The sequence below is a fragment of the Apis florea genome, unplaced genomic scaffold (genome assembly GCF_048593485.1).
Source record: "Apis florea isolate Af1SG1 unplaced genomic scaffold, ASM4859348v1 contig_2190_pilon, whole genome shotgun sequence".
Classification (NCBI taxonomy): Eukaryota; Metazoa; Arthropoda; class Insecta; order Hymenoptera; family Apidae; genus Apis; species Apis florea.
In genome coordinates this window covers 2,060,154-2,080,494 of record NW_028256541.1, presented here as the reverse complement: position 1 = coordinate 2,080,494, position 20,341 = coordinate 2,060,154, and the positions used below count along the sequence as shown (strand labels likewise).

Below are 20,341 nucleotides of genomic sequence, written 5' to 3'. Positions count from 1 at the left end.
TTTAGAAATAGTTTTCCAAATCATTTTGTTATTGTCAAACTTTTCTTCCTTTAAAATTGTATCCTATGTTAGATGAATCCAATCCTTGAATTCTTTTATAACAACTTCCAATTAATTGTACAATTATCAACGATTAACTAGATAGATAAATATTAAATTTTATGAAATTGACTAAGATCGCAATACAATTATACGAGTAATTTTTATTATCTATATCCAAATTGATGTGATAATAAAATTCCACCGGTTAACTATAACTTTTATACAAAAGATATGAAAATACATTTATAACTGGGTAAAATCCGATTAATAAAATTATCATTATGCCTCACGTGCCTCTACACCCCTATATAATTATATATAGGAATAATTTGAACGTTTACTAAAGTTTTGCATGACTATTTTCATTCGCTGCCTAATGGAATATTGTCCTTATAATCGGGTAAAGAGAAGCACTGAAACTGACGGCACTCCCGAAGCCCTATTACATAGGGTGGCAGCGGCCACTTAGCTAGTAAAATTTTCAGTGCAATCATCGCGAGCTACGATTGACGAACTGATAGTGTTCTCTTGGTCCAAGGAAATATGGTAAATCTTCTATTTATTGTTTAAATATTGTGGATGTGCAAAGGGCAGTGAAACATTGCGGAGAATTATTTAAATTATGAAAAAGAGAAAAATAAAAAATTTGTGTGGCATCAAGGATCTATAATGTGTTCATAATGAAAGAGATGTTGAATATAAATAAAAATTGAATGAGGTAGTGATCTCACGTTAAGTGTTTTTTTCTTTATTTTTTTTTTTTTCTTTTTTCTTTCAAAAAAACTATTTGACCTTTGCACAACCAGAAATACAGTGTTCAATTGATAATTAATTTGTTGGATGATATAAAAGATTTCTAAATTGTATGTTTATACTAAATTTTTGAATTCAATTTCTAATTGTCAGTTGAGAAAAAATTTTGTTTGGCGTATATATAATGCAACAGAATCGACGTTTTCGAAAGAAAGTACAATGATATGATACAAATCCAATTTCTTAAGATATGTCGATTTTTGTAAATCTTTATTAAAATCTGATACAAATTTTATTGTATAAATAATTATATAAATAGTAAATTTCTGAAAAATATCATAGTTTTCTTTATTTTTTTTCTCTTTAGCATTTGTAAACAAGCGTCCATAAGTTTCCTTTTAATTTATTAATATTTGCTGATTAGAAGTAGTTTTAGTTCTGTAGTTTTAGTCATATATCATTAAAAAGTAAAGTATTCAAAGAGTTAAAAGTAGTATAAAAGAAAAATGTTTTCCAAAATTTTTTGCTATTATATTATAAGTTTAATATATTAAAAATAATTTTGAATTTAATATTTTTAGCAATATTTTTATCCTTAAAATAGAAATAAAAAATGATTCTTTTTTTAAATTAAATTATACTTATGTATTTTCTAAATCTAACTAAATCTAATAGCCATTTTTACGAAAATACATCTAAAAAATTTTTCTATTTTCAAACAACTTCAATTTCTTTGATCTATTTTTTTTATAAATTAGTTAAATTTCTAGAAAGAAAAAAATTCATAATGGTTGATCTTTTATGTCGTTAAGAAAGAGATACTTTACATGGATACATATGTAAAATTGGAATACATTTGCATTAATTTTGAGAAATGCTGAAAATTATCATGTGTTGAATTATTTTTTGAAATTTTTTTAATCATAAGAAACAAATATCTGTTTCAAGTGTGTCTTTCTATTAATATAAATGTTATAATTATAATGTCGTTTTTAAAATTAATAAAGAAAATCTAATAAATTGTCTAAACAATTTTTTTTTACTATCATATTAATAGTACACTATAACTATGGATAAACCACGTGCGTCAATATTAAAAAGATTAGACTATAACTAATAATTGGCTTGTTTGTGAAAAACTGATTATGTATGACGAATGTATATGATTTTTCTTCGATCAAAAGAAAAAAGAAAAAAAAAAATTGACGTCATCGTGGAATTATTAAATTATTACATTTAACGAGATAATATATTTTATGAAATTAATTCTTTTTTATAAGATAAATTATTTAAACTCATCAATAATTATAATTGTACAATTAAATAATTTATTTAAACATATTTAAAAATGAATAAAGATCGTTTATATACATGGAAATATCTATATTATCGAAATTTATTTGTAATTTACGATTAACATTTACGAATAATTTTAAGTAATTCATATAATATTATATATAAGAAAAAAAAGTTAACGAGTTGAGAATTCGAAATATCAAGCGGAAAAAAATATTTATCATCTTTTAATTATTATACCATTACAGAATTTGAAAATAATAATAAAAATGGGTTACGTGCTGGTCATTTTTACTCTGTTGCTGATGATGTGGGCATCCTTGGCTCGGATGCACGAGCTTCCGGTGCAATATCCACCGTGTTTCTTCAACCCCCTTTGCACTTGCTCGAAAGCCATTCCTGATCTGGGTATAGTGACCTGTTACAATGTACCAATGCCGCGGATACCCCTGCCCATAAATTCTTCTAAGGTGTTTATGCTACAATTAGAGAACAATGGATTGATGTTCTTGCAACCACAGTTTCTCATGAACACAGGTACATATATATATACATATATATAAAAGAAAAATTGATTAACAACAACAATAAAATTTTAAAAGAATTTCTTTTCACATCAAATTTAATTAATTTTTTACTTCGCAGTTTAAAAATAATCAAATTGTAAATTATTGTTCATGATCTTTGTTTCATTGTATTATCTTATGCTAGAATTTTCGAAGAAAAGATCGAGGAGAGAATAATATGTATTATATAGGGATTAAAGAACAGTGACCGCGAGTATCATCGATTATGTTACTCTGTATTCTTACGTAGGATGCAATTCTCACATTCACGTCATTCTCCTATCTCTCAGGTCTGTACAAACTACGAATCAAGCATAATCCCTTGGCTGACATCCCGGACGAAGCTTTCCTAGGGCTTGAGAGATCGTTATGGGAGCTCGAATTACCCTACAATCGGTTGGAGAAAATTCCTAGCAAGTCATTCAGACATTTGCAGAAATTACAACTTCTTGATCTAACAGGTATCTTTCTCTCCTTTTCTTCTTCTTCTTCTTTTTTTTTTTTTTAAATATTTTTAGTATCGTCTTCGAAAAGAAACGTTATTTTGATCGATAATGGAATAATATGAATTCTTTGTACGTATCGGAAAAAATATGTAAAAATATCATATTAGATGCCAAAATGAAAGGATCACTTGTTAAATCCAATCCATAAATACGTATTTAAATGCTAAAAAAAAATTAGAATTATTTACAATTTTCAACATTTCTTGTATTTCTTAGTAAGTTTTTAAATTTCTGAATGGTATTTAATAATAATTTTTAATTATCAATAACAACAAAATAATTTTTTTGTTTGTTTGATATATCCAATTTGTATTAATTTATCGCAGAAACTTAAATTTTACTTCCTTTTTTAAATACTTAATTCTGTCTTAATTCCTTAACAGATCAAGAAAGACTAATCCAATTCGATTATTCATTGTTCGAGATTCGAGATCCGAATGTTGCATTCGTTCAATCACTTATATCAAATTATAAACGATATTTTTATCATATACAGAAACTTTATCGTTCACACTTTATTATAAAAAAATAAGATAAAATATTATATAACATTGCATATGATATTAATATACAAATTGTTAAAATTAAAAATTCCGTTCCGTTCTTTAAATTGAAAAAACGCCAAGCAAATTATTGAAAATTGCATTTTCTAATTTTTTTCATGTCGAAGCTAATAAGTGATTAAAAATCACTAAAAGAAAAGCACGAATGATCAATTTCCTTTGTATAGGGAACAAAATATCAAAGATCGCCTCGGACAATTGGCGTGGTCTCGAGAATTCGTTGCAAAAGTTGCGACTGGGGCGTAATGCGATTGACAAGCTTCCAGCAGACGCGTTCGCGGGTCTCACTTACTTGGATATGCTCGATCTGCGTGACAATAACCTGAAGGAAATCGATCCATCCGTATTCAGAGACGGTATGGCACATCTGATACATCTGTATCTGAACGGGAATCAATTGACACACATCCCTTACGCGCAATTGTCGTCATTGAAGCGTATGAAAGTGTTAGATCTTAGTTACAATAGGATATCGAAAATGCTCAACCCCCAACTGGAGTCAGAAATCAAGGGACTTCAGATGTCTCTCGATATACTGCGGCTGGATTACAATCAAATTGAAACTCTGATGTCTGGTGATTTTCAGCACTTTTTAAAAGTCAACAAGACTTATTTGGATGGTAATCCTTTAACGATGATCGAGGTAAGATTTCCTCCGAAAAATGTTATAATTTCAAAATTTGCTCGAGCGGATAATTTTTCAAACTACCTAAAACCTTTGAACTGCACTTGCAAAATTTTTGAGTTTAAATTTGTATTATAAAAATTTTGGAAACTTGAGAAACTCTGTTTGCTCGATCTGAATATTTGAATCATGCGTTTTCAGGAGGGTACGTTTAGGGATTCGAGGATACGGGAACTTTACTTCAGCGATTGCGATCTATTGGAGGTCGATTCATCTAATTTCGTTGGTTTGGAATCGTCTCTCGAGTTGCTCGATCTCTCGGGAAATAATATTACGTTGCTTCCAAGTCCTATTTTCCAAGAGTACGATTTTCTACGCACTTTAATCTTCCGTGAAAACAAGATTCAAACCTTTTCACCAGGTGAAAAAAATTATTTATCAAATAATTTACCTCTTCCAAATTTTCTAAAATTATAAAATTTTCAAAATGCATGTCTTCGTGATTTCCTTCGTATTTTTAAAACTAATATTAATTTTAATCCTTGTATATTTATATGTTAGCCGAAGTATTTAATGGTTTCCAATACTCTTTGTACAACCTGGACCTGAGCGGGAAGGAGAACAGCGTGGTGTCACTTCAAGATCTACGACAAATGAGGAACATGCGATTTCTTTCCATCTCACGAATACCGGAGTCCACTTTATCCCCAGACAATTTTATGGAATACGGGATGGATATCAAAGAGCTTCGTATTGTGAAAAGTAATCTGAACACCATCAAAAGTCATGCTTTCATGCATGTGCGTGGAATCAAATATCTGGATTTCTCCGAAAATTCGATATCCGCAATAGAAGACGAAGCTTTTTCCGAGGTAATTCCATTCGCTTTCGATATATTTTCTTCCTTCAAAGGGTTTGAAATTTAATTTTATATAAAATGATATTATTGCATTTATACTATATATATATATATAATTGTTTATTCTTCTTTGCTCTCTCAAACTACCAACTTGCTAACCGAGCAACCATACAAAATCTTAATCCAGAATCAGTTAATTTAGCTTAATATTTAATTGAACTAGATTCGAATCGTATTCCCAAGTTAAGGATCCATAGATGATTCCAATAGAAGGCTTCTATTATAAAGAATTAAGTTATATAGAATTATATGGAGCAAATAACAAACAAATAGTGGAACTTCATATTATTGGAATTTGAATTTTTGTTAAACGAATTAATTAAATGAGATTTCGTTTACTTATTTGTATCATTCGAAAACGAAAAATCATAGTAGAAAAAAAGAGTAAACGTTAATTTCTCATCAGTTTCATTTTTGATTCAAATTTACCCAGGTCGGCCATTCGCTTCTAACATTGAGAATGTCTCACGCTCTATCTCCTTCCGTTTCTGAAATACCGAAAGCGCCATTCAAGTTCCTGACGAATCTACAACATTTCGATTTTAGCAACAATAAAATTAAATCGCTACCGGACACGTCTTTTCATTTTCTGAAGAGGATTAAACGAATGGAATTGCAGGACAACGAAATCGACAGTATCAGAAAAGGAACTTTTCAGGTATTGTGTGATTTCTTTTTTTCTTCTAATTTGTCTTTCAATCAATTTGTTATCGTATTCGATCGAAATTATTAATATTACTAATTGATTGGTAAAAATGAATTCAGGGCGATATACATTCATACCTGGAAGAAGTGAATTTCTCGTTTAACATGATTAAAACGATCCAAACTCATACGTTCGTCGACCTGCCGAAATTAACTATGATAAATTTAGAGGACAACGCTATAGATAAAATCGAAAGGCGAGCGTTTATGAACATGAAACTGTTGAAATATATTAATTTGCGAGGCAACAAAATAAAGGATATCACGGATGAAGCTTTCCAGGTAGTATCGAAATATTATTGAAATTCATTGACGTATTTTAAAACATAACGTTTTATCGAATAATCAGATATGAATTGTAATTATTTAAATTGAAGAATTTACCAGATCTGGAGTATCTCGATCTCGCGTACAACGATCTGGCCGAGTTCGATTTCGCTTCGTTCGACCAAGTAGGAACGTTGTCCTCGTTCAAAGTGAACGCCAGCCATAACGAAATCCCGAAATTATGGATTAACAGTACCACATTCACGCCACCGACCACCAGTAAGTTTATCGTGGAATTTCTTTCAACAAATCGAATTTTTTTGTAAATTTGTTAAATGATCGAAAACGAATGTTGTTTCTTTAATTGAAATCTTGCATCGAATCAATAGTATACAAATGTCAAACATACGTATGAATTAGAAAATTCAAAACTTACAATTATAGTTGGTTAAAATTTTAAATAGCGTGTGTATTCCGTTAATTCTCTTTGCATTTCAGTCGGCGGAACGATTCAATCGAACATCAAAGTTCTCGACCTCAGCTACAACAACATATCCGATATAATGAAGTATTATTTCAAGCCAGTGGAATTCTCGTTAACGCATCTCTATCTGGCTCATAACCAACTGACCAACGTCACTCAAGGCGTCTTCGGAAATATGCCACACTTGCAATGGCTCGATCTTAGTCACAACGAGTTGATGGAAATCGACTTCGATTGCTTCAGAAACACGAAAAATATCCAAGTGCTCTTCCTATCTTGGAACAATATCATGGACATTCCAGCAGAGGCATTTAGACCACTGAAGAAGTTAAGGATCATTGATCTTTCTCATAATAAGCTGAGAACGTTGCCGGATAATATGTTTTCCGAAGCTAATATCGAGAGTTTGGATCTGTCTCATAATCAATTTATGAGATTACCCACAAAAACCATGTCTATCTCGGCGGCTGCCAGTTTATCCATGTTGGATTTGTCTTGGAACACACTCTCTGGAATTCATACTACTGACGCCATATTTAGACTACGAGTCAGTTTGACATATTCTAAAAAATAAATTTTAATTCATGAGCAAAAAATTCAAACGAATAAATTTCATATTTATAAATTCATTATAAATTAGCTTTTAAATAATTTTAATGTCTCGTAGTTTTTTTCTTGAAAAGTATAAGTATGTTAATCTATTTGTTGAATATTTTCGGAGGATTGATTCTAAAAGTCAAGGTAAACAAAAAAATTGATATAAACTTAGAGATTTATTCATTAATTTATTTATTATTGAAGTTAAATGAAAACGAAAATAGAATGAGATAACTCTATATCATACGGACATCTCGCTTTGTCTAGTTTCATCCAATGCAAATTTAAATTTGCTTATAACTTAATAAATAAATATTTTTGTATAACAACTTTTGCATTCGTTTTAACTTAGAGTCGATTCTCTGAAGAGTCCCATGAATATATTAATATCCTATACATGTATATCTTAGAGAAATTTAATCGTTAAACTTTATATTTTGTTCGAGAAGAAATAAGTCATTATTATAAATGTATAAAAGTGATATTTCTTTAAAATTAATTCTTCGCATGTCAAAACATACAATTCGAATTTCTTTCAGAGTTTAACATGGTTAGATTTGTCTTACAATCGATTGGTCAGGCTCGACGATGGGGTATTCTCTGATTTATCATATCTAACTCATCTAGACTTGAGTCACAATAAACAATTACTTTTGGAATCACGTGGAAGAACATTTCATGGCTTAGAGGACTCGCTTTTATATCTTGATTTAAGCAACATTTCGCTTTTAAGTGTACGTATTATTTAAATGTATGTTTATTATATCTGGCATAAACACATTCGTTGAAAGTAATTTGAATTTGAAAAGAATATCTATATTTTTTTAAAGGTGCCAGAATTGCCATTAAGACGATTGCAAACGTTGTACTTGGCACACAACGAGTTGGCATCGATACCACCGGAAATGGCATCGAACTTAACATCTCTTCACTATTTAGATCTGAGTGCCAACGATCTAACAGTGGTGCCATTGATCACGCACACCTTACCCGAGTTAAAAACTTTTAATTTGGCCGATAATCCAATCACAGCTGTTACTAATACTAGTTTCTTAGGTATTGCAGATAGCCTTGAGGAATTGGATATACGACGATTATCTTTATTGACATTCGAAGTAAGTTTCTTACATCGAAAAAATTTAAACACGATAGTGCCAGTAAAGTTAAATTATAAAATTAAAATATTATATTTTTTTTCCATTGAAATCAAATTCAATAGAGCGGAGCACTTTGTAAAGCTACGAAACTTCGTAAGTTATATATAACTGCTTACAATGGTGTGAAGAATTTCAATTTTCCCAACATTCTTGAGTACAATCACGGCTTAAGGCATTTGGTCATCGATGTACGTGTAAAATATTATAAATAAGAAGCTATTCTTTGCTATATTTTTAAAATCTTTTTATAAAGTACAAAGTTTATATTTCAATTTATCGATTAAAAATATTTACATATTGTTGTAGGTACAAAATGATACGAATTTGGAAAAAGAAATGAGAGGAAAATTTCCTAACAAATTATTCAATATAACGTTGACAGGTCAAGCATTAAAGGATATAGACTCGGATATATTGCGAGTATGTATCTAATTCTGATTTTTTATTATTAAATGTACTTTTTATTGAACAAAAAGAAATAGAAGATAAATTTAGAAACATCGCAATAAATTATTAATTATTAATTTAATTATTAAGTTAAGAATTATAATCAATTAATTAAAAAAATTGATTTTCATATCTATCCCAGGGTATAAGAAATCCACACTTACATTTTGGAATGTACAATACTAGTGTGAGCACTGTGCCCAAGCAAATGTTTGATAATGCAGAATGGGTAAGGAATGTGACGATTCATCTTCGCCATAATGACGTGCGAACACTTCACAATCCATCTAATGGATATAAGCCAGGCGTGCCAGGGAAACGATTTCTATTGAAACTCACGGTGAGGGGAAGCTATTTTACTTGTGACTGCGACATTGGGTAAGTCATTAACTCTATTATTAATTTACATATTATTTCTTAATAATTATTATTATATATATATATATACGTAATAATTATTATTATATATATATACGTAATTATGTTATAAATCAATATTATAACATCAATAATTAATAAAATAAACTTTTCTTCATTCTAATTACTTACTTTTAATATTTCTAGTAATACTTATTTTTAAGTCTTCGAGAAAAAATGTTTTTTATAGATGGATGGAAACCTGGCAAAGAAAACATAGACAATATCAAGAGGATCGTTGTACTACTTATAGTGAATTTAAAAATATCGAACGAGATGAAGAAGATGATGAATTCGATTGCTGGGACAATGGTTGGGATGACGATTTACGCGAATCATTTTGCTTAAATAAGAATAATATGTCGGTATTAGAAGCATTGAAAACAGAGCTTGAATGTGGATGGGGAACTGCGACTTATATTCATACACCTCATTATCTCGTTACCTTCTTTTTTGTTATTTTTGCAATGATTATTTATTAGATCTTACTTTTTGTGTACTTGCATTTTATGTGATTACGATCATTCAACATTCCTTTCCTCGAAATGCATGATAATTTGAAGTGCAAACGTGTGATTTATCATTTATCAAAGTAAAGTTAACCTCTATTCTATTTTATTCCAAATAATCGTGAATATGATCACATTTATTTGTCAATAGGTATTAATTGTAGTTATGTTTTGTGAATGTAAATGATTATGAAGTTATATTATTACATATATTAAAGTGTTATTGAAATATTATTGGTAAATATCAGTATTTATGACATATTTAATTAAGTAGCTATAATAGGTTAAGTATATCGTTTTAATTCCTTATTTATTTATCACCATTAATAACAATTATTTATTCAATATGAATATGTATATGATCTAGTGATTAATATGAATATGATTATATTCACGATTGTTTATATTTAATATACTCTCTTTCAATAGAATTGTTTTATATTGAACAACATCAAACATTTATTATATAAATATTTTTTGAATATAATGAAATAGTTTTAAATTGAATTTGCACTTTAATTGAATATATCAGAGGAAATACAAATTTTTGCACATTCTTTCGTTTAAAGCAGCACGCTTCGAATCAATGAGACTGTTGGATCAATTGTTCAGATATTCGTACAAAGTGACTGATTATGGATCGATCGTACTAGAAAAACATTTGATATGTTTTTTCTTTCGATATACACGAATCCGTTACATTGATAGGAATTGAAGTTTTATTCTTTGTTTATAATTATTAGCGCACTTGTTGCGATTGTTATATACAATATATAAATGTCATATAGTAACAGGATCTTTTTTTCATATTTTATATCATTGTCAAACTAAGAACTTATAAAAAAAAAATAAAAAAATAAAAAAAAACTATATAGATAGAATCTTTAAAAAAGTGATGATTAAATAAAAAACATTTCCGAAATTTTAAACATATCTATTTATATCTAATTATATTTTATGATTTTTCAAAAAATCTTAGCTTGACAATAAAAACATTTAATATTTTTCATAAGTAATTGAAAACAAAAAATATCGAATGTTTAAAAAATTGATTGAATATCTAATGCATGATTATTGAGATTTCAAAAAATAATATTACTAATTTAAAATTAATTCGATAGCAGAAATTTTTTTTAATAAAATTACACTGAATATTATGATATATGCTTTTATTATTTATAATTATAATATATTCTATCCTCAAAAATATTATAATAACATGATTTAACTAAAAGAAAATTATATATGAATATAAAAATTTCAAAGGATACATATATATGATGTTCTTTACAAGATTTTGGTAACAATAAGTTAGAAAATGAAACTAAAATTGATCTAAAGATAATATAATGAAAATTTTTTAATTATACATGTATAAACAATTCTCAATAATTATAGTTTTTAGTATCATTCAATTATACGTAAATATTATTAATAATAAAACATAATCTTTGCTACTATATCAAATACTATGTGTACAATCGGTAAGATAATAAAACCGAATATAAATAATAGACATATGTAAACACTGAATAATTCTGTTATAAATATTGCACATTGAGTCATCATTTGCCGAAAATCCTTACAATTGTTTATGCTAATAACTTTGTCCAGAACAAATCGCAATAAATATAGGAATACCTAAAAAATGCGATTTTATCGTTTTTATCATTTATACATATATTAAGTTTAAGTATTTAAATATATATTAAAAATTTACAAATAATTGTAAAAAAGCATTACAAATTTTTGAACTTTTTTTTATTATTTTTGAAATTAAAAAATATTTAATTTTATAATTTAGAATATACATATGTACATAACTCGTTAGTTATGATATAACTATTTATTGAAATGAAAAATTCATGAAAAACTATTTTGAATTAAAACTTATTATATACCACTCAAAATAATTAAGATAAAGTAAAATAAAAGTATAAAATAGTTTATGAAGATATACTTTTAATTATTTTGAGCGGTGCAATCAAACTCAATAAAAAAAAAATTATAATAATTCAATTATTAGATAATACCTCCATAACAGGTATAATGTTCAACATGACGTATAATAATGCAAGAAGAGATCGACCTGTTGCTTGACCCATCATATTAATAAGAGCCAGAAAAGAATATTCTGTTCGTGGAATACCACAAGATGCTTGATAATTAACCAAATATTCACGGAAATTGTACAAAATATTTTTGTTGTTATTTTTTGAAGAAATTTTGAAACGACTATCTTTGTCACACAAATCACGTAATAAATTCGTAGTAAAATCATTTTCTTTAAAAAAAAAAAAAATTTAATATTTAATATATTGACATATATTTGTTTCTTTGATAAAAGTTGTGATTAAATTTTGTAACATTTACCTGTAAAGTTGTGTCGATAATACTTCGATCTATCAAAATCGGAAATACTATAAGGATTTTTCCATTTCCATTCAGTAGGTTCTTGCATATTTTCTATAGAATCTTTTAGAAATTTTTCATCATATTTCCAATCGCCTGATTTTTCATCTAAATTTCCATCTGTTTTTGACTTTAATTTTTCCCCAAAAGATGAACAATGATCACACGTTAACGAATTTATCGTACATCGTTTTTTTACTCCACATTTTTCTCCTTCAAGGAACTATTTAAACGTACAACATGTACTAATATATGTATAATTTATAGCTATTTTTATTTTTAAATAATTAAGATAAATGAGAAATACAATTGAAAAAAAGATAGAAAAGATAGAAAAAGAATACGTATATAAATAAAAGGATATCTATTTGAACTATATTATTTTTCATTTACTTGTTGATTATGAAAAAGACATTTATTTTCCAGATGCAATTTCTCATTATAATCAGACTTTGGTATAAAATCGAAATTGTTCTGGTTCTGTGAATCGTTCATATTCAAGAAGCAGGATACACGATCGATCATAGATTGATCACTTTCACTACACATAATCCTGATTTTTCTTTTAATACGGCACAATACATGTACAATGTAACACCAGTTATAATTTGTTCTTCTTGATCGTAATAGCGGCGTAAATATTAATTAATTTTCATTTCTATTCATCCTGAGAGGAAATGTTTGCTTTCAAAATGAAAACGATGAAATTATCAATCGCACCTAATATCACTTGACAACATAGTATATATACGAGATTCATTTAAATTCGATTATTTTTGGTTTCATACATACAGATTTCTTATGTTCCTACACGTTGCTAAAATAAATGGCGCACAAATTTACATACTCGTTAGAACTTTATTTTATATATTGTCATGTGACTAACAATAAGACAACCGACAACATAGAGTAGTTTTTTAAGAAAGCCGCTGATTACAAACGTTTATACAAATTCATTCCCAAGTGTTATATGTATACGTATCTATATATATTCATATATATATATATATATATATAAGGTATATCGAAAATCATGATAAAAGTCAAAAAAGGATGATTTTATGTGAAAAAATTTTTAAAGACTTCGTTTTTGAGAAAATCAAGTTTGGAATATCTTGTCAAGTACTTTTGTCAAATAAACTTGATTTTTTCGAAAACTTAGTTGTATAAGAAATTGTTATTCTACATACATTTTGGAAATACTTTTATACAATAAACAGCCTCATTATGACTTGTATCACGACTTTCAATACACTACACATATATAGTTGATACTTATGTATCAAGATAAAACGTGATGTAAAAACAGAGTTACGTACAAACATGAAAGAAAAAAGATTTAGCAATCCTGATTCTGCTTTTTTTTTTTTTTTTTTTTGCAATATATAAAATGTCTTGTGTACAACGTGACGACAAACGTCAAAAGGGGTGTTTCTCGGCTTTTCCTTGCAGCATCGAGTATCAACTATAGGATTCACTAAATCTATGATACGTATATCTCTACAAATTCTGACCGATTATTCTCGATCCATTTTCACACTCATCACAGTCGCGCATCTCACTATTATTTTTAAGCTGTATACATTTCATTATGCTGCATCTCTTTCTGTTTTTACGATTAAAATTAATGAGATAAATTGTAGCATCCAATTTGTAAAAAAGCTGATTTGAAATGAAATATTCTTTTCTCATATTTATAATAAAGTGCAGAAAAAGTGCAAGTTATCAAACAACTTGGCAAGACTTTGTTTGAAATGCGTTAATTTGCTTTGGCGCCTAAACACGGAGGTGCAAGAAAATTTCAAAGCATATTATCGCAAAAATTTTGTATTATTTTTTGTAGAACAATTCTAGTTTCTGAACTTGCAAAATAAACATTGGAGGACAACGATTGCGAGGTATTATTAGAGGATAATTTTTTTCATTTTTTTTTCAAATTATTTTACGAAAGCAGAGCATTTCCACGCGATTTGCATAAATTTCGAATAAATACATCTTTATAGCAAGGCAAAAGGATAGAATTTCGAACTCTTAATTAGAATTCATACTCTGAAAGACTGGGGAAAGATATCAAAGCTTTTATACACACTTATAACATGCCAAAACCTTTCGAATAATTGATTGCTTTTAATAGACGATCTTGTAATTTCTCTATGGTACTATAATCTGGTAACAATAATACATTGTAGCATGTATGGGCTATTGGTAATCTAAAATATAATATGTGACATTTGTTATATAATTCAATTAAAATAATTATAAATTTTAGCTATTATATAATATTAAAAAATATAAAATATGAATTAAAATTTAAAAAAATTTACCTGTCAGAATCTGGACCATGTCTAGCAATAACCATCTTTAACCTTGATAAACCACCAACTGGCACTCTATCGCTTCCAGTAGTAAATTGAAGAAGTCTTCGTTGACTTTCTGGTGGTAGTGAATGTGCTACGCGCCAGAAATTACGTACTGCTTTACTATCAACGGTATAACCACCTTCATATTCTGTAGCGGCTTCTAATTCCGCGAAATCGAAAACTTTGCTACCACAAACAAGCTGTAAATGGAATATTAATTAAAAATAATTGTTAATAAAATGCAATTACACAAATTATAAATAATATAAACATACTTGTTCGATTTCTTCGGGTCTGAAAAGTAGTGCAAGCGGGCTTTCATCTGTAACCATTTGAAATCCACGTCTGAATGCTTTAAATTGTCTTTCTACTGATTTATTAAGTAAAAAATCCGCATAGAGATCTACGAATTCTTTTTTGTTTTCTTGTGTCACAAATAGTTCATCACCATTTTGTTTTAGATCATGGAAAGATATCGAACCAAAAACATCTCTATAAAAGAGAATATTATACATTAATATTAATTAAATAGAGTTTATTGAATAATTATTGATCTAGTTAATAAGTTACTTGTAAGCTACTCTGAAAGTTTGCATAAATGTGTCCGGCATATCATCTCCGGTATAATCCATCAATTCCTTTAATGTTCGATACAACGTGGGACTCCAATCTTCTAAATCAGCAAAACATCCTTTTCTACCAAGCAATTTTCGATAAACGACCATAGAGAAACGTACATCTAATATTACATTATTATATATTGCAAGACCAAGAACAACGCCTATTAATGTAAAATGTGCATCACTTTCAAAAGATGTTGGATTAAACCATGTCATTTGTGTATCTTCCTATAAATATTTACAATATTTTATATAAAATAATTTTTTTTTTAAGTTATTTTTTCTTTTTAGTTTTTAATCAATAAAAGTTAAAAAACTACCTGAGTTGTGAACATGCCATAGTCAGGATTGAATATCTCCTCTACAATCAATTGAAAGAATTCTTTCGAAACTCCGCCTTCATCGACTCCTTGTTCACCTTCAAATTCAACAACTAATTGCTTCTTAAGATCAGATGGATTTTCTACAGCAATCATTTCCAATTCGACTAACGCATCATCTATTAAACGATCCCTTCTCACCTATTTTAGACAATTATTAATACAAGTTATAATAAAAATAAAAAGATGTACAAACCTTTAATCTTAAATAAGGGTTAGTCGGCTGTCCAACGACTGTCTGTAGAAAACTCATTCGACGTTCACTATACATTCTAATGCGATTATCATAATATAAACCAAGTGTTTTTGTAGCAGGAGTGAGGATAAAAGCATAATTCATAAAACTAAATTTCATAGGCTCTTCACTTTTATAGTATGCAAAGTCCTTGTCCATTTCTATTGCATCACTAAGTGGTTCATTATAAAAATCAGTGAAAGGTATGAATGGTTTTCGTGCATCTAGTGCAGTAATTCCTAATTTTTTAGCTAATGGATCCTATATATAAAATATAAATATAAAACATATATTATTATTGTTAAATATATATAAATTAATTTTAATAATACTTAATTAATAATTTGTAATAATCCTTATAATTTCACCTGAGGAATTTGTGATAAAGATCTTCCAGATTTGTCATTACTTGTAGATTCACCATCATCATCTATGTTTAAATCAGGTTCATCTAGCTCACCAGCTAACATACTTGCATAATATAAAATTTTCATAACTTTTGTGGGTGCTGTAATAGTGTCTGCATCTTGAACACAGTAATCTCGTGTAAAAGAACCTCCTATTACCTGAATAAATAACAATATTTGTTTATTTTACAGTAGAACTTTTCAATAATTCGAAAAATAATAATTTAGTATAAAACTTTTCAATTGTATTAAATAACAATTAAAATACCTTAACAGTTATTAATTCCTGTAGAGCTTGTAAAATACTTGGAAGTCGAGATTTACAATGTTTAGCCCATACACGTGCTAATTTAGCTTGTGCCACAATAGGAAAACAGCTCAGTGCTTTACAAAGCATATGAAGAGCAAGTTCTAAATATTCGCTGTTTCCAAGCATAGGAATTTCAAATACAATTAAAAATACATTTAATAAACTATCCATATTATCTCCTGGCATAATACGAAATACTCTCAAATCTAATTCAATATTGTCTGCCAAAGTGACTAGTGCATTAACCAAAGCAGACTTAAATACTTCTCCTAAATATAAAAAGAAGAAATTACGTATATTCATAAGTATTTAATATTTTTATTATAATAAGATATTTTTTTACCTGGTAAGGCCCAAAGAGCAGCAAAAGCTCTTCGTACAGCTGGTAAATCAATACTAGTATCATCATTGTTAGGAACTGTAGGTGATGGTTCACTGCTGTCTTCTTCTTTGTCTTCTCCTTGTATAGATCGGATTGCTTCTTTATCCATGTCACCAGGTGGCCTTAATAAACTATCTGAAGCTCTATCAAGAAGTGCAGCCAAGGGAGAGTCATTTTTTACTGTTTTTTGGAAACTAAGACTCAAAGCCTTTGCACATGAAAATACCTCTCCCAATGTACGAATTAATAGCGAATAAGATCCCTCTGATTTACATCTTTCTATTATATCCAATAGTTTTGCTTCTGTAAGATATGGATCCTGTTTTCCTGTTGACAATAGAACAATTGTATACTTTATACTTTCATCAAAACATTTAAAAATAATATAGAACTAATTTACACATCATTATGCAAATTTATTTAATTATTTTTATTACATTAAATTAGAAATAAATAACAAGAAATGAGAATTAAATACATTTATTAAAATATACATAGAAACCACACAAGAATTTGATAAACAACTATTATTAAATTTTTTTATATAAAATATAGTTCTACTAAAAAATATTTTAAATTTTTGAAATATATTTTGTGTATCTTTCCTTTTCTAAATATTTGAGATATAAATTAAGTATTAATAATTTTGTAACAAAATGAGAACAATATTTTATACAAGACCTAGAATGTTTTCTAGAAGATAATTTTTTTGAAGAATATTTATTTTTACGTTTTTTATTCATTCTATGTGTAAGTGACTTTTTTATTTTCTTACGTTTTCTTTGTTTAGTAATTGAATTGTTGTTATAATTTGGAATGCGAATTTTATATTTATTTAATATATTTAGAAAAGTTTTTTCATCCAATTTATGTAAAATAGAATTGGTATAATTTGTATTGAAAAATTGATATAAGTGATTATTCATTTCATTAAAAGATAAATTATTTAACTTTTTATTCAAAGTTAATTTCTTATATATTTCTATATCTCGTAATTCATTTTTGGGAGAAATTTGAACACTGTTATTTTTTGAAGTTTGAGATATATAATGCATCAAATCATTTGTATCAACAGAAATATCCATTTTTATTGGGAATGTTAAAATGTCAGTAGTTGAAGGAACAAGTTTTATGTTGGAATTTGATGCAATACCTTCATCCGAACATGTCGGATTAACACTTTTAACTGGTAAACTCTTAGCTAATGATGCTGGGCCGGGTTCTAAAGTTGTTCGAGCTACTTTACTAGGTTGTGTACCATCACAAAGTCGTGCTTCTTGGGAAAATAATTGAATAGCTTGTGCTGCAGCTTGATTTGGTGTGAGATTTGTTACCTGTTATATTTAAAATATAAATTCTATTAACAATAAAACTTTTTCAATGGGTAAAGAATGTTTATGTAGTTCTTAATTACATACTTTACCACTAGATGCACAATTTTGATTATCACAATCAGGATTGCCACATCCATCAGTTAATTGATAAAAATATCGTTCAATCAATTTTTTGGCAACTGCACGCTTCATGTCGCTGCAAGGGCTCTTTGCTCCTCCCCTAATAATTTAATAACAGAATGTAGGGATTACAATATTGTATTGTAATAGATATTCTAAAACAAAATAAAGGAAAAATTATTATTATGTAATAAATATATATTAAATATTATGAAATTTTTTATAATATTGAAAAATTATTATAATATATAAAAAATAATTACAGATTTTAATTAATATTTATTAATATTTGAACACTCATAACCTATGAAATTTGTTTGTGATATGAAATCCTTTTATAATAATTTGTATATATTTAAAAAAAATTAAAGTTTTATGTTTTGCACTTGAAATGCGCAAAAGTTCTCTTTTATATTGAGAACGAAAAAATAAAAATTTTGTTATAAAGATAGATATCAATTTGGATACTGTTAAATCACGATGTCAAAGAGTAAACAAAAGAAGTGAATTTAATTAAATTAGAAGTGGTTTTCAATACTTGTAATTTATTCAATTAGGAACACATGATTGTGACATATTAACAATGATTCGCGATTTTGTCAGTTTAAGATGACAGTTTAGAAAATAATAAAGTTTTTTGAAATTTAAATTTGAACGAACAGAATCATAACAAAAAGATAAAAATATTCAAAGCTTAAAGATTCGTTTCAATATTATGTTTCGCGGTATGTATAAATATGTCTTTGTTCTTAAGAAGTTACTAATAAAAGAAAATAGTGAGAAACAGCAATGAGAAAGTTCTAGATAATATGCGCTACAGGATATCGATATATACCTGGAAGCGTGATCTTCTCCAGGGTCCCCTTGGCCCTTGGCGTTCATAGACCGTGAATCTTCGAAATTTTGTCTTTCTTTCCGTTTATCGCAATAAGAAATCTCACCGCGATCGCTTCTTCTACTTATTCTACTATTTCGTTAACTACTTATACACTATCACTAAATTTAGTAAGACTTTTTTATCGACAGATCCACGATACGATTTTCGTGTTACGTTTTATTACTTATTACGCACTACGGTATACACTTTGAAATAGAATAAGAAAAAAAAGATAGAATGAATAGATAGAGAAGTATTAGAAAGAGAGAAGTAGAAGAAAAGAAAGAGAGAAAATATACGATGTGCTTGAAATATATTTGTCTGTAATTTGAAACGAATGCTTGATCGAGGTTAGGTAAACACCGTGCACACGAAAATATAACATATAATGTTCGTCAATGTGTGATTTGTTGATCCCGTCGATATACGATTTTTAAGTCAATTTTAAAACACTGAGAAAGAAAGAAAAATAATTATTTTGTGGCACTTTCTTAGCTACTGTCTACTGTTCAACACGGCCACGACCAGCTGTGACTCGAGATTTTCGATTAATCGAGCATAGTAATATTTTTCGATTTATCGATAAGTCGATGATGTCTAATCTAGATCGTACACTAAGTAAAACTATTTTAATATTTTTAATATTAATTTTTACTTAATATTAATATTGATTTTTATAAATCAATTCATATTAATATTATTGATAAAATTCTGTTTAATTAAATCATTAATTTTAAAATTAATATTAATTTTAATATTTTTTAACAGTATTCGATTTTAGTCGATTGCATAAAAGCGGGATATATAAATATTTTTGTTAATATATTCTAAATATATATATTTTAAAACTCGTTTGAAGAGATTTATTTTAAAAATAAATAAATGAAAATATTCTTTCCATTGATTTACTTTTTCAACCAAATAAATATATGAATGAACATATGAAATAATTCATTTTTCAAATAATAGAATTTATCTATAAATATATTTATATTTATTATTTTATTTAACGCTGGACTTAAATTATTTTAAAAATTCTATTCATTTTTGA

The 20,341-nt window shown here is 27.7% G+C and overlaps 3 protein-coding genes and 1 long non-coding RNA gene across 7 annotated transcripts; 1 reads left to right on the top strand and 3 right to left on the bottom strand.

Moving 5' to 3' along the window:
* The first annotated feature begins 517 nt into the window (after nucleotides 1-517).
* On the top strand, nucleotides 518-9,849 carry chp (leucine rich repeat containing G protein-coupled receptor chaoptin). Its single transcript, XM_031915168.2, has 16 exons — nucleotides 518-588; nucleotides 2,340-2,628; nucleotides 2,948-3,118; nucleotides 3,894-4,369; nucleotides 4,553-4,772; nucleotides 4,913-5,223; nucleotides 5,704-5,928; nucleotides 6,036-6,257; nucleotides 6,353-6,521; nucleotides 6,741-7,273; nucleotides 7,863-8,057; nucleotides 8,154-8,438; nucleotides 8,543-8,668; nucleotides 8,787-8,900; nucleotides 9,070-9,305; nucleotides 9,535-9,849. The coding sequence occupies exons 1-16, from the start codon at nucleotides 586-588 to the stop codon at nucleotides 9,824-9,826; spliced, it is 3,867 nt and encodes a 1,288-aa protein (XP_031771028.2). The 5' UTR covers nucleotides 518-585; the 3' UTR covers nucleotides 9,827-9,849.
* Nucleotides 2,101-6,880, bottom strand: LOC147658553 (uncharacterized). Its single transcript, XR_015294991.1, has 3 exons — nucleotides 6,679-6,880; nucleotides 6,360-6,541; nucleotides 2,101-2,570 (listed from the first exon to the last, which is right to left on the bottom strand). It is a non-coding gene; the product is annotated as an uncharacterized LOC147658553 (long non-coding RNA).
* A 1,156-nt stretch (nucleotides 9,850-11,005) lies between the features above and the next one.
* LOC105737494 (uncharacterized) lies at nucleotides 11,006-13,605 on the bottom strand. The gene is made up of 4 exons (XM_086916619.1): nucleotides 12,659-13,605; nucleotides 12,227-12,488; nucleotides 11,887-12,137; nucleotides 11,006-11,494 (listed from the first exon to the last, which is right to left on the bottom strand). Exons 1-4 carry the CDS (start codon nucleotides 12,812-12,814, stop codon nucleotides 11,285-11,287), a joined length of 879 nt encoding a protein of 292 aa, XP_086772745.1. The 5' UTR covers nucleotides 12,815-13,605; the 3' UTR covers nucleotides 11,006-11,284.
* Ube3a (ubiquitin protein ligase E3A) lies at nucleotides 12,613-19,844 on the bottom strand. 4 transcript variants are annotated; one of them, XM_012495642.3, is made up of 12 exons: nucleotides 19,249-19,844; nucleotides 18,378-18,568; nucleotides 18,113-18,293; nucleotides 16,921-17,286; nucleotides 16,536-16,846; nucleotides 16,229-16,426; nucleotides 15,822-16,121; nucleotides 15,566-15,766; nucleotides 15,196-15,473; nucleotides 14,901-15,117; nucleotides 14,590-14,825; nucleotides 12,613-14,475 (listed from the first exon to the last, which is right to left on the bottom strand). In XM_012495642.3, exons 2-12 carry the CDS (start codon nucleotides 18,483-18,485, stop codon nucleotides 14,355-14,357), a joined length of 2,517 nt encoding a protein of 838 aa, XP_012351096.1. In that variant the 5' UTR covers nucleotides 18,486-18,568; nucleotides 19,249-19,844; the 3' UTR covers nucleotides 12,613-14,354. The 4 variants fall into 4 exon arrangements, with proteins under 4 accessions (XP_012351096.1, XP_003689740.1, XP_086772710.1 ...); XM_003689692.4 differs by having other exon boundaries at nucleotides 18,378-18,513; XM_086916584.1 differs by lacking the exon at nucleotides 19,249-19,844 and adding an exon at nucleotides 18,677-18,918.
* Nucleotides 19,845-20,341: the final 497 nt, after the last annotated feature.

What these genes read in the sequence shown, in the direction of transcription:
- chp (XM_031915168.2), top strand. An exon ending in ACAACTTCTTGATCTAACAG is followed by an intron (nt 3,119 to 3,893) that starts GTATCTTTCTCT and finishes TCCTTTGTATAG; the next exon opens with GGAACAAAATATCAAAGATC. An exon ending in ATCCTTTAACGATGATCGAG is followed by an intron (nt 4,370 to 4,552) that starts GTAAGATTTCCT and finishes ATGCGTTTTCAG; the next exon opens with GAGGGTACGTTTAGGGATTC.
- LOC105737494 (XM_086916619.1), bottom strand. Translation starts at nt 12,814, where the DNA reads ATGTGTAGTGAAAGTGATCAATCTATGATCGATCGTGTATCCTGCTTC. An exon ending in TTATCGACACAACTTTACAG is followed by an intron (nt 12,138 to 12,226) that starts GTAAATGTTACA and finishes TTTTTTTTAAAG; the next exon opens with AAAATGATTTTACTACGAAT. An exon ending in ACATTATACCTGTTATGGAG is followed by an intron (nt 11,495 to 11,886) that starts GTATTATCTAAT and finishes CGCATTTTTTAG; the next exon opens with GTATTCCTATATTTATTGCG.
- Ube3a (XM_003689692.4), bottom strand. Translation starts at nt 19,295, where the DNA reads ATGAACGCCAAGGGCCAAGGGGACCCTGGAGAAGATCACGCTTCCAG. An exon ending in ATTGTGCATCTAGTGGTAAA is followed by an intron (nt 18,294 to 18,377) that starts GTATGTAATTAA and finishes TAAATATAACAG; the next exon opens with GTAACAAATCTCACACCAAA. An exon ending in TCCGACATGTTCGGATGAAG is followed by an intron (nt 17,287 to 18,112) that starts GTATTGCATCAA and finishes TATTGTCAACAG; the next exon opens with GAAAACAGGATCCATATCTT.